Source organism: Scyliorhinus torazame, chromosome 6, assembly GCF_047496885.1.
Source record: "Scyliorhinus torazame isolate Kashiwa2021f chromosome 6, sScyTor2.1, whole genome shotgun sequence".
Taxonomy (NCBI): Eukaryota; Metazoa; Chordata; class Chondrichthyes; order Carcharhiniformes; family Scyliorhinidae; genus Scyliorhinus; species Scyliorhinus torazame.
This window is the reverse complement of record NC_092712.1, coordinates 120,738,582-120,759,728: the sequence shown is the minus strand read 5'-3', so window position 1 is coordinate 120,759,728 and position 21,147 is coordinate 120,738,582. Positions and strand designations below refer to the sequence as shown.

Below are 21,147 nucleotides of genomic sequence, written 5' to 3'. Positions count from 1 at the left end.
TGGGTCCCCCAGTATGCAGACAAGGCCCGCCCGCTAATACAGTCCACTACCTTCCCCCTGTCGACAGAGGCTCGCAAGGCCTTCAGCCACATCAAAGCGGATATCGCAAAGGCCACGATGCGCGTCATCCAGGTCGAGAGCGACGCATCCGACGTAGCTCTGGCGGCCACCCTTAATCAAGCGGGCAGACCCGTGGCCTTTTTCTCCCAGACCCTCCACGCCTCAGAAATCCGCCACTCCTCAGTGGAAAAGGAAGCCCAAGCCATAGTGGAAGCTGTGCGACATTGGAGGCATTACCTGGCCGGCAGGAGATTCACTCTCCTCACCGACCAACGGTCGGTAGCCTTCATGTTCGATAATGCACAGCGGGGCAAAATGAAAAATGACAAGATCTTAAGGTGGAGGATCGAGCTCTCCACCTTCAACTATGAGATCTTGTACCGTCCCGGAAAGGTGAACGAGCCGTCCGATGCCCTATCCCGCAGCACATGTGCCAACGCACAAATAGACCGCCTCCAAGCCCTCCACGAGGACCTCTGCCACCCGGGGGTCACTCGATTCTACCATACTGTGGAGGAGATCCGTACAGTCACCAGGAACTGCCACATCTGCGCAGAGTGCAAACCGCACTTTTTCAGGCCGGATAGAGCGCACCTGATCAAGGCTTCCCGTCCCTTTGAACACCTCAGTTTGGATTTCAAAGGGCCCCTCCCCTCCACTGACCGCAACGCATACTTCCTGAACGTGGTGGACGAGTACTCTCGTTTCCCCTTCGCCATCCCCTGCCCCGACATGACAGCGGCCACAGTCATTAAAGCCCTTGGCACCATATTCACACTGTTAGGTTGCCCCGCGTATATCCATAGCGACAAGGGGTCCTCCTTCATGAGTGACGAGCTGCGCCAGTTCCTGCTCAGCAAGGGCATAGCCTCGAGCAGGACGACCAGCTACAACCCCCGGGGGAACAGGCAAGTAGAGAGGGAGAACGGCACGGTCTGGAAGACCGTCCTACTGGCCCAACGGTCCAGGGATCTCCTGGTTTCCCGGTGACAGGAGGTCCTCCCGGATGCTCTCCACTCCATCCGGTCGCTGCTGTGTACCACCACTAACCAAACGCCTCATGAGCGTCTCCTTGTCTTCCCCAGGAAGTCCTCCTCCGGAACGTCGCTGTCGACCTGGCTGGCGGCCCCAGGACCCATCTTGCTCCGGAAACATGTGCGGGCGCACAAATCGGACCCGTTGGTCTAGAGGGTTCACCTTCTCCATGCTAACCCGCAGTACGCCTACGTGGCGTACCCCGATGGCCGACAGGACACGGTCTCCCTGCGGGACCTGGCGCCCGCTGGCAACACACACACACCCCCGACACCGATCATCCACTCCCTGCCACCGGCGCACCCCGCGACCGCCCCCTTCCCGGGGGGATCGGTCCTCCTCCCATGCCCGCCCAGGAGTAAAACAGGAACAAACACCGAAACGCTCCCGGAGACGACAACGCCTGAACAAGCACCTGCACCACCACCGGGGCTGAGGCGATCGACGAGGAAGACCAGAACGCCCGCTCGACTCGTGGAATCCGCGTGACACCAAGAATGTTGTTGTAACAAAAAAAATTTTTTTGCTAATATTGTAAATAGTTTTCACAAACTTGTATATAGCCCAGTGTAGGGCTAAAACTGTAGTAACATGTCCGAAATTTTCCTTCCAGGGCTAGCCTGGTAAACCCCTACCATCATGCGAACCACCACCCCGCCAGGTTCCTTTTTAACAAGGGGTGAATGTGGTGGTATGTATTAGGGGTCATGTGGGACTGTGAAGCCGTGATGCTATTGGCTGACAGATCCCGGGTCCTGGTTGGCTGCCGACTCCTGGCTCCGCCCTGAAGGCGGAGTATAAGAACCCGAGCTTCTCCCCGCCGCTTCATTCTATTGCTGAGCTGCTGGGGACAAGTCTCGCTTAATAAAGCCTGAATCGACTTCATCACTTATCGTCTCTCTCGCAAGTCATTGTGCGCTACAACTCCCCTGGCTTTATCACATTGGCAACGATGATGAATTGGAGCTGTCGGCCTGCTGCTTGTTCGGCTGAGCTACCCCCCGGGAATTTCTTTTTAAAAAAGAGTGGACTACGGTATCGAGTTTGTTTCTGTGTTTTTTTTTTTAATAGCCTCTAATGTTCTGGAAGGCGAGAGCCGGGTCGAGTTTTTTTCTTCTGCCGGCTTGTGAAGTGTGTCCGCTGGGAGTGATCTGGAGTCTGATGTGTCCGGCAGTACCAGATGTGGTATCATTCTGGTGTGGGTCACGTAGCGTTTCGTCCATCTCTATCTGCTGTTGTTTCCTGATGCTGGCAGAGCGGTCCACAGGGAAGTCCGTTCTCGAGTTGCCGCCGCCGGTTTGGAACGCCATTCTGGTTGTGAGTGCAGCGTTGTGTTTGGAAGACTGTTCTGCGGCAGCTTGGACTGTGGGATTTGCAACAGTGATGTTTTGCCTGCGAGCTGACAGTTATTGTACGACTGCAGGTTTTGTGCCTGGAGACTCTGGTGTGGAGTTAACTGGACTTTCCATATGTGACTTCTGGTCCTGTGGAAGCTTGCACGGAACCCTGCTGTTTTTTTTAAATTTGCGCTGTGTGTTGATTTGCCTGTGTACTGTAAGAATGTCGGGGCGACAGCTCCCTGGGCATTTTGGTAGATGTTTTATTTTTTTGGGGTAGAATTTAGAGTGCCCAATATTAAAAATTATGGGGAGTTGCGGGACGTTGAGGTGGACGTTGTCTGATGTCCCCTTCCCTCTGTGGCTGGAAGGCATGACACACCGATTGGGCCATGGGCTGATGGGTCCGATGCTGTGGCGCGTGCCGTCCCCGGGTTCGGCTGTTGGCAGCTTCGCCCCGTGTGTGACTGGTGAGGGTGTTGGGCCGGACGTAATGCTTGGTGGAATACACGCCTGCCCATCCTGCTTCTCTGTTCGGTGGAGCCTTATCCAAACCAATTTTTTTTTTAGGTTTGTTGTCTGATCACTGTGGGGTTTGCACCCGTTTGGTCCTCTCCTATCCACTCCTCCTAAATGGCCATCCTTGTGAGGGGTTTCGGGCTTTGGGGGGGGAGGGGTGTAATAACCTGCACAGGACTCATCCACCTGGGGATGATTGTTCCCCGTGTTCAACTGGACTGAGTTAACCCAGCACTAGCATAAAGGGCAGGCAGCTGTAGAGCCAGCTAAAAAGGAATGAGGACCCGGTGAAAGGGAACCGGGCCCTGTGTATGTATGATGCTGTTGCTGAAATAAAGGACTTTTCAGAAGCTCGTTGGACTACCCTGGCTTTATCACACTGCCCCAGTCCCGAGCCACCTGAATCCCCAAATATCGGAAACTCTCCCCAACTAGCCTGAAAGGCAACCCCTTCAGCCTACTCTCCTGTCCCCTCGCCTGAATTACAAACAACTCGCTCTTAGCCATGTTCAGTTTGTATCCGGAGAACCGTCCAAATTCCCTCAGGATTGCCATAATACCGTCCATCCCCACCATTGGGTCCGATACATATAACAGCAGATCATCTGCGTATAACGAGACTCTATGTTCCACGCCCCTCCCGGACCAGCCCTTTCCAGCCCCTAGAAGCTCTCGGTGCAATTGCCAGTGGCTCTATGGCCAGCGCAAACAGCAGTGAGGAGCGAGGGCAGCCCTGCCTTGCCCCACAGTGCAGTCTAAAGTAGTCCGATGTCGTCCTGTTCGTCCTTACACTCGCCTCCGGGGCCTGATGCAATAGCCTAACCCAGTGGATGAACTCCGCCCCCCCGCGAACCTGAACCATCCTAGTACCTCCCACAGATAATCCCACTCGACCCGGTCAAAAGCCTTTTCAGCATCCATGGCTACCACTATCTCTACCTCCCTACTCTCCGGGGTCATCATAATCACGTTGAGCAGCCTTCTTATGTTGGCCACCAGCTGCCTCCCCTTTACAAACCCGGTTTGGTCCTCCACAATTACATCCGGTACACAGTCCTCAATTCTGATCGCCAAAATCTTGGCCAGTAACTTGACGTCTACGTTAATCAAAGAGATCGGCCTGTATGACCCACTGGCCTCTGGGTCCTTATCCCGTTTCAGAATAAGCGCGATGGTGGCCTGCGACATTGTCGGGGGTAAACTCCCTCTGTCTCTTGTCTCGTTAAAGACCCTGACCAGCACCGACCCCACTATCCCGGCAGATTTTTTGTAAAACTCCACTGGATACCCGTCCGGCCCCAGGGCTTTACCCGACTGCATGACCTTCAGGTCCCCCCAATACCTCTTTGATCCTGACCAGGGCCCCCAGTCCGTCCACCAACCCCCTCCCCACTCTTGGGAAGGTCAGTTTGTCCAAGAATCGCCTCATCTCCCCGGTCCCCCGGGTGGTTCCAAAGCGTGCAGCTTCCTATAAAAGTCCCTAAAGACCTTGTTCAGCCCTGCTGGATCACCCACTAGATTACCGTCCCCATCCACTACCCTCCCTATTTCCCTAGGCGCTTCCCTCTTCCTCAGTTGCTGCGCAAGCATTCTATTGGCCTTCTCCCCATGCTCATAAATCGTGCCTTTTTCCTTCCTAAGCTGCTCTACAGCCTTGCCTGCAGTCAGCACCCCAAATTCGGCCTGCAACCTCTGTCGTTTCCTGAGTAAATCTGGCCTCGGGGATTCCGCGTAACTCCTGTCCGTCTGTAGAATTTCCTTAATCAGCCGGTCCGTCTCTGCCCTATCTTTCCTGTCCTGTACGCCCGGATTGAAATCGGCTCCCCTCTCTCCAGTGCCTCTCAGAGCACCGCTGCCGAGACTTCTCCAGTATCGTTCACCTGCAGGTAATTCTGCATGCATTTCCTCAGCCTCTCGCACACCGCCTCGTCTGCGGGTAGTCCAACTTCCAGCTTCCATGGTGGGTGCTGAAAGCTGTCCTTACAAAACTGCAGGTCTACCCAGTGCGGAGCATGGTCCGATATGGCAATTGCCGAATATTCTGCCCCCACCATTCCGGCCAGCAGGTCCCTACTCACAACAAAGTAGTCAATTCGGGAATACACCTTGTGGACGTGGGAGTAGTATGAGAACTCCCTCACCGTCGGCCGGCTAAATCTCCAAGGATCTGGTGCCCCCATTTGCTCCATGAACCCTCTAAGTTCCTTTGCCATCGCTGGCAACCTGCCTGTTCTTGAACATGACCGGTCCAGGCTCGGGTCCAGGACCGTATTAAAGTCCCCGCCCATGACCAACTTCCGCGAGTCCAAGTCGGGGATCTTCCCTAGCATCCTCCTAATAAAATCCACATCATCCCAATTAGGGGCATACACACTGACCAGGACTACTCTCACCCCTTCGAGCTTACCCCTCACCATGACGAACCTGCCACCCCCATCCACGACGGTGCCCTCCGCCTCAAATTGTACCCTTTTATTAATCAGGATCGCAACCCCCCCTTGTCTTAGAATCAAGCCCCGAATGAAAGATCTGACTGACCCGGTCCTTCCTTAACCTAGCCTGGGGCGGGATTCTCCGACCCCCCGCCGGTTGCCGAATTCTCCGGCACCGGATATTCGGCGGGGTTGCGAATCATGCCGGTTGGCGCACCCCCCCCCCCACTCCCCCCGGTGATTCTCCAGCCCGCGATGGGCCAAAGTCCCGCTGCTGGAATGCCTGTGCCGCTGGCGAGAATCAAACCACCTCTTACCGGCGGGTCAAGGCGGCACGGGCGGGCTCCGGGGTCCTGGGGGGGTCGCGGGGCGATCTGGCCCCGGGGGGTGCCCCCACGGTGGCCTGGCCTGCAATCGGGGCCCACCGATCCGCGGGCGGGCCTGTGCCGTGGGGGCACTCTTCCTTCCGCCTTCGCCATGGTCTCCACTATGGCGGAGGCGGAAGAGACCCCCTCCACTGCCGTGCGCGGGGATGCAGTGAGCGGCCGCTGACGCTCCCGCGCATGCGCTATATGCCAAAGTCAGTTTCGCGCCAGCTGGCGGGGCACCAAAGGCCTGTCCCGCCAGCTGGCGGGGCGGAAATCAGTCCGGCGCGGGCCTAGCCCCTCAAGGTGAGGGCTCAGCCCCTCAAGATGCCTCCCCCTAACTTGGCAGTCTAACTCCGATAATGTCAATAAGGAGCAGCATATAAATGGAAATAAGGGGGTTATGCAGTTACAGATCCTTTACTGTGATTCCAAAAGGTGCCAGAGGGAAATCATTGCATTATATTCTCTGCCCCTGGCTGAATAGGTAAGAATGAAAGTAGGTGAAGGCAGTGTTATTCCGGACAACAGAGGCATTGGCGAAGAATGGTGAGGCCAACTGTGTCAAAGGGTGTCGACAGGTCACGAGGGATGAAAAGAGACAGCATGCTATAGCCGCAGTAGCAAAGAATGTTATTTGTGACTTTGATTAGGAGCATTTCAATGCTGCACAGGAGGTTTTCTTTTAATTCTATGGAATTAAAGACAGTCTGTGGGATAAAGTGATAATTGTAGAACCCGCACTCTATTTTCTTCTGCTCACATCTATCTATCTTAGGGAGTTTAACCAAATAGAACTTAAATGATGCAGTTTGACCACCGGTCCAATGCTTTTGTAGTAATTGTCCATGCCATGATTCTGAGAAGGTATTTTGGATGAGGGGAGAAATCTTTTTGAGCATTGATCATGGAACACTTTCCTTAGGTAGTAAGGATAGGTGACGGCTGCCATGTGAGGAACATATATACCTCCGTTTGTAGGGCAGCAAATAATGGGAGGCTGATTCTGAAGAGTGATAATAAGCACACTGTGAGGACTGAAATTACCTAAGTATTGATCATTCATGTGGGTGTCCTCGCTTGAGTTTATGTTATTCATTTGATTGAATTGTTTCCCTGCATCTTCAGGTAATTATAAGAAAAATATCTTCAATAAATTTGGCTAACTACAAAGTAAAGATTGGCCCTGCATTATCACCAATCTATATTGCAAATTAAGCCTCTTTGTTGTTAATATGGATTGTTTCAGATATCTCCTCATGGATGTTGGCTATCCACCCTACTGCCTTCTATCACTTAGACTCAGGAAGGTAAACGTGTCAGGGCAAAAATCAAATTCTATATTATTATATTATCAGTATAATTAATAAACATAAAACATACATTGCTTCAGCTGAAGGTTCGCTAAAATAAAATGCTATTTTCTATAATCTTTGTAAGTGTTAGTTTGCCCTCTGCAATTCTTTTGCAATTTGTGTGCAGTTGAAATTTAAAAATGCGACAGAAAGTAGCCGAAAATGATAAATGTTCTGATTAATCTTCACAGGTAATTCTTTCTGGTGCCTACTTGATGTTGTGCCAATTAAAAATGAGAAAGGCGATGTAGTTCTTTTTTTGGCATCCTTCAAAGACATCACCGTTACCAAAGTGAAGGTTGCCCAGGAGGATAAAAAGGAAGGTCAGTGTTTCATCATGAAACGTTCCCTAGTTATTGGAGGCAGTGGCACTTGGATCTTATTGCCACAGGTTCCATGTAAAATGCAATAATAAATTACTTCGCAGAAAAATAAAACTGGCAATGAATAATCTGCTCATGCTGTTTTGTTTATTTTCAGTTATAGCTATCCAAAGCATATACCACATACTGAAATTACGTCCAACCTCAGTTAATTGTCTTTAAAGCCTTCAGCCTCCTAACTCCTACACTGCGAATCAAGGCCCTGGCAACAGCCAGAATGGGGTCTGTTTGAACTCAGCACTGAGTTCAAAGGCCCTGCTGAGTTTGGATATCCCCTATCAGCAAAAGTTGAATTGTTGGAAATGTGGGTGGGACATCCTGCCATTTTTAAAGGTCCACTGAGCCTTTCCAACTCCACAAAAGTCCTGTGGCCATCTAAGAGCCCCCTGGCAGCAATTGCCACCCCTGCAGCGACACCCTATGTGCCTTCCCTGCCACGCCTTGGCCGACACTGTGACTGCTGGAAGATGTACAACTGCTCCTGAGGCATTTCAGGTTGACAGCAGGAGTTTGGATCTATCAAATGCTATGTAGTCTCACATTGCATTGGAATCTGCAATGTAACCATTTTCCATGGGCATTTCAATGTTAAAAATCAATTCCTACATGTGTGTGTTGCTAGTAATAGCACCGAGTGGCATTTTATGAGAATTCCACTGTTGCATTTGGAAGAAAATAATTTGTCAGCTACATATCATGCCAGATCCCAATCTGTGATGGGTTCACAATCTCAATGAGAATTTATGTGTGTTACGTCTTTAGATCTAGTGTGTTAAGGCATTGTGCACATAAACTTTACACAACCCAGGTAGTTTAATTGTTATATAACGAGACTTGTCTCGATCATCATTTCGAGTCCCACATTAGGTAATTTTTTTCATTTTAGTCAATTTTTAAAATTGATTTTTAGCAATAAAAATTATAATCTCCACATTGGAAGAACATTTCCTGATTATATATCTTCATCATTTATTGGATTATCAGAAACATGTTTTACAGAGGTAGAAATTGCTAACTGTTGGGTGGACCAAATACAAGAACTTGCAATTGATTAAGGACTGCACAGGCCTAATAATGATTATGTTGAACTTTATTGTTAGTCTGTGTCAAGTCAACTTATTTGTTTTAATGCTGCCAGTTGTAACGGAAAATCTAACACTGATACTGGCACTGAGACTGCAATTGTGCATTTGCAGGGAGAGCTCCCCCTATTGTTGCGGCACAATAAACACAAACAGAAAATTAGATCATCTCTTAAACTTCTAATCAATGGAATATGTACCACATCTATTCAATTTGTCTTCATCATTTAGCACTTTTTAGCCCTGGTGTCATTCTGGTGAATCTGCACGACATTCTCTCACATTCAGTACAGATGCCAAACTGAATACAGTTCTCGAAATGGGGTCTGACCAGAGCTCTGTACAACTGTGATATAATTTCTACCCTTTCATATTCCAGCCCTCTTGAGACAAAGGCTAACATTCCAATTGCCTTTTAAAATTATATTTTGCCCATGTCCACCAGCTCACCTGAGCTTCTAAACAATTGCTCATCCACAATTCATAACTTCTACCCACATAAAAAAAACTCTGATCTTAGGTCCAAAAGGTTTAAGATAACTTTACGCTTCCTACTTCAACTCCACCTTTCACAGTTTTTACCACTCATCTATCAATGTCCTTTTGTAACTTTCTGATCCCTTCTGCAGTACTTGCTGTGCCACCTAACATCGTGTTATCAGCAAACTTGGAGATAAGGCTTTCCATCCCTTTATTTTAGAATTACAAAATATAATGGAAAATGAAAATGTACAAAGAACAAAGAAAAGTACAGCACAGGAACAGGCCCTTCAGCCCTCCAAGCCCGTGCCGACCATGCTGCCCGACTAAACTACAATCTTCTATACTTCCTGGGTCCGTATCCCTCTATTCCCATCCGATTCATGTATCATGTAGTGATACAAATCCACCCCAAAGGATAACACATGTTATGTCCTGCCGATATAAGTCCAAGCACTATTTCTTACCACCTAACCAATTCCCATCCATGTCAATATGTTGTCTCCAGATCTATGTTCTCAAACCATTACGGCTAGATTTATCTTGATCAACAATTCCTTTTAGCAGCAAAAATAAATGTGTCCCTGCCAAGCTTCTTAAATTGAAATGTTTGTTTTTTAAAAAAACTTTAAATTGATCATTCATGACACGATATGGAAGTCTGTTTAAGTGACCTTTTTAAGACATTCAGTGTCATGAAATTGATTATATTCCAAAAATATATGACTTGCTCTTGGCCTTTCTTTCTGAGCAGGTGAAAATTATAGACTGTGGCTGGTGGAGAGTGCTGTGCTGCACAGTTTGAGAAAATAAATAATGCTGACAGTGATGGCAGGCTTTAGAGGATATCGAGCAAAGCTATTTCCTCTCCTGCAAAGTTAGAATGTGGAACAAAATAAATTGGCATCAATAGGACTGTGCTGCACTTCATGGAATTCCGGGATAACTGGTTAAACACTGAAAAGTGACCCTCTTGTATTGAATTTAGTTTGCCACCTACAAAATTCCCAGTGCCTTTTTTGCGCTATATAACACTTGCATGAGTAAGAAGCTTTATAGCATTGGTTTTGACAGAAACTATGACCAAGTCAGCAATTCCCATTGAAATTGAGAAATTTCAGTTGGAAACCGCACAAATCCGCAAATGCAAACAAAAATTATTTTAAATGCTTCAGGTTGGTGTTTAGTACCAGGGCGATTCTGCGCCCACACTCTCTGTCCGTGAGTAAAGTGATGTAGCCATCTCAGACCATGGGACCATGGGAAATATGGCTAACCCAGGACTCAGACACACTCAGAGCTTGTGTGTGTATTTGCAACCCAGATAGCTAGACTCAATCGAAACCCCCGCTCGTTTGCATTCTAATGGCCCATTTCCCCAGAACAAAAGGACTGTACTCGGGTAACCGATACAGATGCAGACTAACCGGCGCCACTCCCTTTGCTAAGAAAGCTCAAACAGCCAAGGCCAGTGACCACTCAGGACACGCCCAGCTATCAAGGCACCTGCCCCTTTATTGGCCAAAATCGAAGGCAGTGATCGAAGCTTGTCGAATTATTGGGTCCAAAGCTAAGGACCGCCCCAAAGAGCACAAAATCCCAGAGGGATAAAAAGAGACACAACCATGTGTTCAGTCTCTCTTGGCCCCGGCCTACGCCTAAAACTAAGTATAGCATTACGACCAGAAGACAAGTTCAAGACCAACGATCGCTACCAGACGGATGAGCCAAGCAGAAACAGAGCCACTTCTTCGACCCAGCCACGCAAGATCCGAACAAAGGCCTTGTTCATCTGCAAAGAGACGGTTGCCCTGAAGTTAAGTACAGGTTATTGTAGTTGTTAGGTGTGGTTTAACTTGTGTTTTATGTTGCATGTCAAAGTAATCCTTGTGTGGAAATAGTGGAAATAAACTATCTTTGAACTTGAACTGACTAACTGGTTGTTTGGTCCTTTGATCGATATCCGGTAAAGCCTTGTGGTGGTATCATTTGATACCTGGCGACTCTGAAAAGCAATATTATCATTAAAAACTGCCATATCTAGTTAATTTGGCAACATTTTTGGTGCCGATTGGCAACATTATTGGTGACTCCGGTGCCGAAAGAGCAACATTATTAGCGACACTAGTAGGATAGTATTCCATGCATTAAAAAGAGCAACATTATTGGCGAACTCTGACGGGACTCGGTTAGAAGTGATTTTGTCACTCCGAGAGACCCCACAAAACTTTGCATTAGAAATCCAATTGAGGAAAAGTGAAAGAAACCACAAGTGTAAGGCCCGTTTCAATCAAATCACCAAGATTCGGAAGTGTGTATTAATCTGCATGCGTACTAACAGGGATATAAGGTAAACTTATTAGATTTTGGGTAAAACTATCGGGAGTATAGAGAACCGGAAAATAGCCTAGGCCATACCCGCTGTTCAAATCACCGCCTTATTCCCCCTGTCCCAAATTGATGGTAGGAAAAGAGAAGTTAGAAGCAGAGGTTCTAACAGAGATTAACGGTAGGAAAACCGAGATAATAGTAGAAATGGCCACAAAAGCGATGGAACGCCTAATGAACCCGCAGGAACCCAAGGTCGCAGCGACCAACAGTGCCCCATATGGGAAGAAGAGTTGAGGAAATATTTGAAGGGGAAAGGATGGCTCCTTTGGTCCGAGTTTTGTCGATTGATGAGTCAGGTCCAGGAAGGATAGGACAAACCTGGTGGGACAACCTAACCGAGGTACATAAGAAGAATGCAGCGAAAGTTCCTAAGCCGAGGGCAATAATGTCCTGTTTGGCACAGTTGCGAGGCACAGAGGAGGTCGTGAGGATGCTCTGCAGACAGCTAGCTGAGAAAGAAGAGAAGAATGAGGGAAACTATAGTGAATGTGAAAAGATTAATGAGCAACTCCGGGAACAGTTGGCAGCTAAAGATAAGGAGGTGGCTGATGTCAAACGGGCACCCCAATCTTGTTTAGTTCACCTTAGCAGCTTTCAGACGCAGTACGATAAAGCCTAACAAGATACACAGCACGCAGCCTTGGTACGAGAAGAGACAGATCAGCAGGGAGCACAGTTAACAAGACAATGCGCAGATTTAAAGGCAGCTTTACGAGCGCTCCATAGCTCCACTACAGAACAAAGACCGAGCACAGTAGATCACGCGAAATGTAGATGACAAATAGAGAGGTTGCAGTCACTGCTGTCAGTGCAAAACAGATTCAGTGATACCTTTGGACAAGATTTAGATGAGGAAAATGGCCCCAATTGGCAAGAACTAACTGAAACCGCCCATAGATATGTGGAGAATACCGAAAATCACAATAGAGCCCCCCATGCCCTGAAAAGGAAAGCACCCGCACCACCGACTGCACAGGCAGCACACACATCCATGAATCCAGTCACCACACAGCGCAAGTCATCGGATCGGGATGAGCCTGATTTTGTTTACACCACCCCACTAACCATCACCCAATTGAGAGGTGTCTGCGCCAAAATTGAACCATTCGAACCCACCGCAGACCCACATAATTTCTTTGAGAGAATACGACAGCAAATGGTTATGTACAGTCTAGACGAAAGGGAGGAAGTTAAGCTTATAGTCATGAGCCTACAAGGGCAGCACGGTAGCATTGTGGATAGCACAATTGCTTCACAGCTCCAGGGTCTCAGGTTCGATTCTGGCTTGGGTCACTGTCTGTGCGGAGTCTGCACATCCTCCCCGTGTGTGCGTGGGTTTCCCCCGGGTGCTCCGGTTTCCTCCCACAGTCCAAAGATATGCAGGTTAGGTGGATTGGCCATGCTAAATTGCCCTTAGTGTCCAAAATTGCCCATAGTGTTGGTTGGGGCTGCTGGGTTATGGGGATAGGGTGGAGGTGTGGACCTTGGGTAGGTTACTCGTTCCAAAAGCCGGTGCAGGCTCGATGGGCCGAATGGCTTCCTTCTGCACTGTAAATTCTATGAAATCTATGAGCCTTGACCCATCCGTTAGCCCAGCTTTACCAGAACCCCAGAATGTAGGAGGAGGAAGCCCACAAGAAATGAAAACGGCTATTTTAGACGCAATTGGGTACAACAAGGGACACCCCGTAGAAGGTTTGAACCTTTGTAGGCAAAAGAAGGGAGAGCATCCGACTGCATTTGCAGGTCGCCTTTGGATCCATTTTAAAGCAGTATTTGGGGATTTGAACCGCGCACACTTAGATAACGATGACACAACTAAATGGGCCCGCACTATAATCTCCCACAGAAGCAGGTCAAAAGGCTTGTGTAAATTACGACCCCGCAGACGCCACATATAATGAGGTTTGGGTTTTAAAGCGACTCTCCAGAGCTTGGGAACAATCCCTACATAGGAAGGCAGATCAGGAAAAGACAAAGGCGAACATGCACCCAGTCAGGACTAATCAGGACCCAGCATGGGTAAATGAGGGCAGACATGAAGGACAGCACCTCAGAGCACAGGCACCATGAGGTTGCTATAATTGTGGACACATGGGACATTACGCCCGCGAATGCAGACAAAACCTCCCGAACCAGCAATGGCTCCAGCAATCGAACGCCCCACCTAGGAACAATGTTAGGCCCATACATAGCATTAGCGCCCAAACAGATAATGCAGTAATCAATACCACAAATTGACGGTGTTCGGACTCCCCAACTTAGGTCTGCGACACACTCTGGGACAAATCAGACAGACCAGTAGTCACAGGCACAGTCCGGGGACATCCAGTAGAGTTCCTTTGGGACTCCTCCACAATGTTTCAGCGCGACAAATGGCCCACCACAGACACCATCACCCTTAGTGGATTTACAGGACATGTACAGCAGGGATACATTACAGCCCCTGTCGATATTCAGACATGAACCATAAACACCAGGAACCCCGTTGTTTTAGTCGAATTCCCCCAAACAGCCGAGCACATTCTAGGAATCGCCTTTATGAGCTCCCATAACCTTTCCTTTGGCCCCGTGAATCGGTGTGTATGGAAAATGGCCAAAAAAGCGAGAGCCCCCGCTACGCTCACAGTAGGGGAATACAAACATAGGATTTGCTCAGCAGGAGACTATTGGTTTGATCCGCAAACAATTTGTACAGACCAGACAATTAGAGAGGTCCTCAGAAAACATAAAGCATCCTTCGCCCAACATAAACATGATTGTGGGAAGATCCCAGGCATGGTCACAATTTCAGGTCCCAATCCTAAGCCCCAGAAGCAATACGGCTTTCCCCAGCAAGCTGAGGGTGAAATCTTAAAAGTCATCAATAGCTTACTAGATCAAAGAGTAATTTGGCCCATAGCCTCAACAAACAATGCCCCAATTTGGCCCGTAAAGAAACCCAACGGTTCATGGAGATTAACCATTGACTACTGAGAGCTCAACAAGGTCACCCTATTAGCAGCCCCCACCGTTGCCACGAGTCCCAAAACCATGCTCAAGCAGGGAGTATGCACAAAGTACTTTACAGTGCTGGACATTAGCAATGGCTTCTGGTCCATTCCCTTAGATAAGGCCTGTCAATACAAGTTTGCATTCACATTTCAAGGGCAGCAGTATACGTGGACAGGCCTCCCGCAAGGTTTCCACAACTCTCCCTCCATTTTTCACCGACAATTGGCCAACGCACTTTCCAAATTTTCCCACCCCGAATGCCTTATTCAAGATGTGGACGACTTACTCCGACAGACGGACACAAAGGAAGAGCATGTTAAGCTTCTTTCAGAATTGCTAGGTCTCTTACAATCAATTGGATGCAAGGTTAACCCGAAAAAAGCCCAGATCCTAAAAGAAAAGGTTCTTTATTTAGGCACCATTATCATCCACAGGAAGAGAGAGATTGAACAGAAGCGAATTGAGTCAATAGTTAAATTGCCCCTGCCCCACAATGTCACTGCACTCCGGTCATTCTCAGGATTAGTTGGATATTGTAGGAACCATATAGATGGTTTTGCCACAAAAAGCAGCCCCAATCTCAGAGCTCCTTAAAAAGAACGCCCCATGGGAATGGCTTCTTCAGCACACAGACGCCATTGATGAATTAAAACGCGCTCTCGGCACAGCCCCCGCTTTGCAAGTTCCAGACCCACACTCTCCCTGTGCCATAGAAGTAGCAACCACCGACCGAACCCTATCAGCAGTACTCCTACAGGAAAGACATGGCCGATTAGGACCCATAGCCTATGCCTCACTTGTTCTGGATCCCGTAGAGCAAGGATTCTCAGCCTGCGAACGGCACTTGCTCGCAGTCTTTTGGACAGTGCAGTATTTTGCATATATCACAGGCCTCAACCCCGTAACGATTTTAACCGAGCACACCCCAACGCAGCTACTGCTAGATGGTAGATTAAAGGACGGTTCAGTCAGCCAGGTTAGAGCAGCTCGCTGGACACTGTTGTTACAAGGAAGGGACATTACAGTTAAACGTACAAAGACCCACACATTTTAGCAGACAACCTTCAGTATGCAGGAACTCCCCATGGGTGCCAGATCATTGCAGCCAAACACCACACAGGACACATTATTCCGAAGTCACTACACACACGAGCAGTCATCAGAACGCAGAATCCCCAGACCACGGACAACGCTTTAAAGATTTATGTAGACGGTTCCTCCACCATAGAAAATGGAAGGAGAATAACTGGTTGTGGAATTTATGTGGAAGACGCACAGGGACGCGCATTAGAGGAAATATCTTTAAAATTGCCCGGCCACCTAGGATCACAAGCAGCTGAATTAGCAGCTATAGCATATGTAGTGCAGTACCCAGATTCCTTTCAGACCCCAGCGGACATACATCCTGACAGTTTATATGTCTGCAATAGTTTGACAGAATTCCTGCCCCTGTGGGAATCTCGAGGATTCGTATCTGCTGATGGTACACCCCTACCCTCAGACCCATTGTTGAAGAATATCCTTCAGACAGCAAAAGACCGCACATATGGCATAATCAAAGTGAGAAGCCATCATCGTTCCTCCCCACCCGGTAACGTAAAGGCAGACGCCTTAGCCAAGTCAGGGTCACGCCACGGACACTTTTGGCAACCCCCGGAAAGTGAACTGATACATGCAGTCCAGGTTTCACAGACCAATATCGAAGATTTAGCCCAGGCCCAAAAGACAGACGACACTCTTCAGCAAGTTTTAGACGGTAACTTCCCAGCCCCCTACGACAAATTCAAGGACTCACTGACGGTACAGGACGGTATAGTTTTGAAAAATGGAATTTATGTGGTCCCCACCCAGGACAGGAACCAGGTAATTTATAGTTTCATGACGGACACGGACATCAGGGGATAGACAATACCATTGCCCATTTAAGACCTTTGTGCTGGTGCCCCGATTTAAAAGCAGATGTCACGCATTATGTTGAGAATTGTTTAATCTGTGCACAGAACAATCCTGAAAGGTAGCCGAAGAAAAGACAATTGAAACACATCCGACTTGTTAATGGCCCATGGACAAATTTACAGCTCGACTACATTGGTCCCCTCCCCCCTACAGAAATGGTTTTAAATATGTATTAGGAGTAATCAACACCTTTACAAAATGGGTGGAAGCATTTCCCTCCAGGATTAACACAGCAAAAGCCAAAGCTAAGATTTTGACCCAACAGATATTTATACGCTGGGGTCTTCCCCGCAGCATTGAGTCAGACAAATGTACCCATTTCACCGGCAGAGTCATGCAAAATGTCCGAACGATTTTTGGAATCAAGCAAAAATTTCACATAGCGTATCACCCCCAATCCAGCGGCATTGTTGAACAAATGAATCGCACCTTGAAAGCGACCATTAGAAAAATGGTGCAACAGCATAACACCACATGGGACACAGTCCTCCCATTTGCCCTTATGTTTATCCAGTTCCAGTTCCACAAGTTTCACCCCCCACACCCTCATGACCGGACGGCCCATGAAAGGAACTGAATATTTATTAGGTCTCAATTTGGCAAGCCCCACAGTCACCGCCCTCACCCATGAAAAAGCGGTCCAACAAGTCACGGAAAATATTAAAGCAGCACAGCTCGCTGCAGCTGCGCGACTAGGTGCTTGGAAAAAGCAGAGTAAGGCCTGCTTTGATAAAACAGACCATCCCGTAGAGTATACAGTCGGTCAGCAAGTGATGGTTTCCCTGTACAATCCCAGTTCGTTCCTCTCCCTTAAATTTGCATGACCCTACTCCATTTCGGACAAAGTGAGCCCCTCTGTGTACAAGATAACATACCCCAATGGTAAAACTGGTTGGTTCCACATCAACCAGCACAAGGTCTATGGAACCCAATGTAGCCACTCCCACCACATCTCCATGGCAATAGCAGACGATTCCGCCCTGCCCATCGACAACCTAGTCCAACTCTCCCCCAGCCATGACAGCACACCCACACCCACAGACCCGACCTTGTCTCCGCCCACAAGTATGACTTTCCACCTTGAGCTTGACTCCGACGACAGCGCCAGCCTCCCTGAATTGGCCACGATCACTGACCAATGGTACAGCCTCCCCGCCCCAGTCACTCCAGCCCCTGGAACCATGCCCAGGACATGTTTGGCCCCCAATATCCCCTTCCACAGCCAGTGCCACTGCCCGACGACAGTAATTTGCCCTTCACTGCGACCGCCCCTATGCTTCATGACAAGCGAACCCCTCTTTGGCACCGTGACAACTTTTGCAGACTGGTAAGACATGACGATTCAGATTCCACGACGGTCCACGCGGCCACGGCACAAAAACGGCAGACACAAGTCTGCAACCGGAAGATGGTGACGATTCTGAGTCTGACTCCCGTTACTGTAACCCTTTTACAATGCTTTTCAATACAGAACCCTGAGGTGTCCAGATGATGAGAAAAAGGGGCCGCATAAGAATTATGGTATCCTATTTACAGATGGAGTCTGCCTGCCTTCTTTCCTTCTTTCTTTTTTATTGCTACATGGTTTTAATTAATGTCAGCCTGACACCCAATTTCTTGATACAGTCATAGCTACTCTTCCGACGCCATTTACTGACCAATGGCCGTTAAAGGAACAATTGTTGGATCTCACATGTGTTACAAATTCTTTCCCCTCATTTCGGTCACCCAGGTAGGGAACAACGGCACTAATCCCCGCCCTACCTGAGGACCCCAAATGCATCCGGTCAGTTAAGCTCGGGTAGTGGAGCAACGGCACTGATCACCGCCCTACCCGGGAATCCCACCCATTCTTGCCCTGCCGCGGCCCACACACACCTCATGTTCCCGTCACTTTGAGTACTCCGGAATGGTTCTTTACACTTTTCACTGTCTTTGGCAGGTCTTAGTTTTTCATTCTCTGCTCTTATTGTGGTTTAAAGAATTCCCTTTGCCACAGTCTTTACACTCATCCCTTTACCTTCCGCGACCCTCTGGTCGTTCCCCATCTGCTATTTACATGTTTGACACACTTGGTTGCCACATATATGCTGCTATACGCGAACTAACTCTGGACCTTTGGACGAAGAAACTTTATAAAACCGGCCGCCCTAAAATTCGGCTGGTTAAGATAAGCCTCAACCTCCCATGGTTGTGATTTAAGAAAGACTGGTTGAATAAATTGTCCACCCACTCCAAGCATCGACCACAAGCTGCAAGCGTCTCTGTACTTTAAACATTTGCATTTCTTGTCTCTCCAAAATAGTATTTAAAAAAAAAAATGAGGGAGTTACATATGGTGATGATTCTAATGGGTAATTGAAGTTAAGGAAAGAAAGACAAACAAAACGAGATGTTAACCAACGATAATAACAGATATTATGCTTGCACCCCCAGGAATATACGAAGAACGAAGAACAGAAGACAAGATGAAGAGAGGACTGATGACCTCCATTGCGATCATCGCTGGACTCCTACAACTGTGCACTTACAAGCTATTGGACCCCACACCACGCCAGCCCTGAAAATGATCACACAACATGATACCCCTCGCCCACATACCACATATAGAGATAAACACTGATACCCCCACTTGGTGCGAAAATATGGTATTCCCTTTCATATACAGTAGAGGCCCTTCATCCAGACACTTAGGGCGGGATTTTCCCCTACCCGGCGGGACGGGGGGTCCCGGCGCCGAGGAGTGGCGTGAACCACTCCGGCGTTGGGCCGCCCCAAAGGTGCGGAATCCTCTGCACCTTCAGGGGCTAGGCCAGCCCCAGAGTGTTTTGCACTGCGCCGGCAGGCGGGGAAGGGGCCTGACGCCACGCCAACCGGCGCCGAAGGGCCTCTGCCAGACGGCGCGAGGTGCCGCATGCGCGGGAGCACCAGCGTGTTCTGGCGCCATCCCAGCGCATGCGCAGAGAGGTCGTCTCCGCACCGGCAATGGCGCACCCGTACAGGCGCCGGTGCGGAGGAATAGAGTGCGTCTACGGCACAGGCCCGCCCGCGGATCAGTGGGCCCCGATCGCGGGCCAGGCCACCGTGGGGACACCTCCCGGTGCCAGATCCCCCCGCGACCACCCGAGTACCCCGGAGGCCGCCCGCGCAGCCAGGTCCTGCCAGCAAATACCTGGTGTAACATACGCGGACGGGACTGGACGAAAACGGGCGGCCACTCATCCCATCGCAGGCCGGAGAATTACTGGTGGGCCACTGCCAGTGGCCGGCGAATGACGCGGCGCGGTTCCCGCCCCCACCAAATCCCCGGCGCCGGAGAATTCGGCAGCCGGCGGGGGGCAGGATTCACGCCGCCCCTCGGCAATTCTCCGAACCGGCGGGGGGTCGGAGAATCCCGCCCTTAGACTCCGCAACTGGCGAAAAAGAGCCTCTTGCTCCTCAACATATGCACTCCGAGCCCCCTTCTTCAGAATTCCCCCAACCCAACAAACAATGTAACCACCGATAAAAATAAGGATTGTACACCTCTGTAACGTTGATAAGTTAAGTAGAAATGTGATGCTGCCGTTGGTTTAAAAATGTTGTATTGTACATACGTTCCTTTTTATATTTGCCAGCAGCATGAGAGTAGCTTAGATAGTGATAGTTAGATAGCCCTTGTGCGAATAAGTTAAATGTGTAATAGTTGAATGTTTTGTAGTGACCCGTTAGAAATTAGTAATTTGTGATGTGTTAATAGAATTAGGTGAATGCCCCAAAATATAGGACAAAGTAGTGTAGAACCTGCCCTTGACCAAGGGTAACCAGCACACCAAGGACAGTTAAGGGATCAACAGTGTGATCCACCACGCTTCGTGATTAGGATCAAGAGGACGGGATGTAGCCATCTCAGATGGCCACCTGCAAAGGACCATGGGAATTATTGCCAGCCCAGGACTCAGACACACTCAGAGCTTGTGTGTGTATTTGCAACCCAGATAGCTAGACGCGATCGAAACCCCCGCTCGTTTGCATTCTAATGGCCCATTTCCCCAGAACAAAAGGACTGTACTCGGGTAACCGATACAGATGCAGGCTGACCGGCTCCACTCCCTTTGCTAAGAAAGCCCAAACAGCCAAGGCCAGTGACCGCTCAGGACACGCCCAGCCATCAAGACACCCGCCCCTTTATTGGGCAAAATCGAAGGCAGTGATCGAAGCCTGTCGAATTATTGGGTCCAAAGCAAAGGACCGCCCCAAAGAGCGCAAACTCCCAGAGGGATAAAAAGAGACACAGCCATGTGTTCGTTCTCTCTTGACCCCAGCCTATGCCAACCCAAGTGTAGCATTACGACCAGAAGACAAGTTCAAAACCAACGATCGCTACCAGCAGATGAGCCCAGCAGAAATGAAGCCACTTCTTCTACCCAGCCACGCAAGATCCAAACTAAGGCCTTGTTCATCTGCAAAGAGACGGTTGCCCTGACGTTAAGTATAGGTTATTGTAGTTGTTAGGTGTAGTTTAACTTGTAGTGTTTTATGTTGCATGTCAAAGTAATCCTTGTGTGTAAATAAACTACCTTTGAACTTGAACTGACTGACTGGTTGTTTGGTCCTTTGATCGATATCCGGTAAAGCCTTGTGGTGGTATCATTTGATACCTGGTGACTCTGAAAAGCAATATTATCATTAATAACTGCCATATCTAGTTAATTTGGCAACATTATTGGTGACTCAGGTGCCGAAAGAGCAACATTATTGGCGACGCTAGTGGGATAG

The 21,147-nt window shown here is 48.9% G+C and overlaps 1 protein-coding gene across 1 annotated transcript in view; it reads left to right on the top strand.

Moving 5' to 3' along the window:
- Positions 1–21,147, top strand: part of kcnh8 (potassium voltage-gated channel, subfamily H (eag-related), member 8) — a 674,720-nt gene that overhangs the window by 284,067 nt on the left and 369,506 nt on the right. The window contains exon 3 of the mRNA XM_072508746.1: positions 7,295–7,426. Coding sequence (XP_072364847.1) covers positions 7,295–7,426 — 132 coding nt within the window. The remainder of the gene's footprint in view (positions 1–7,294; positions 7,427–21,147) is intronic.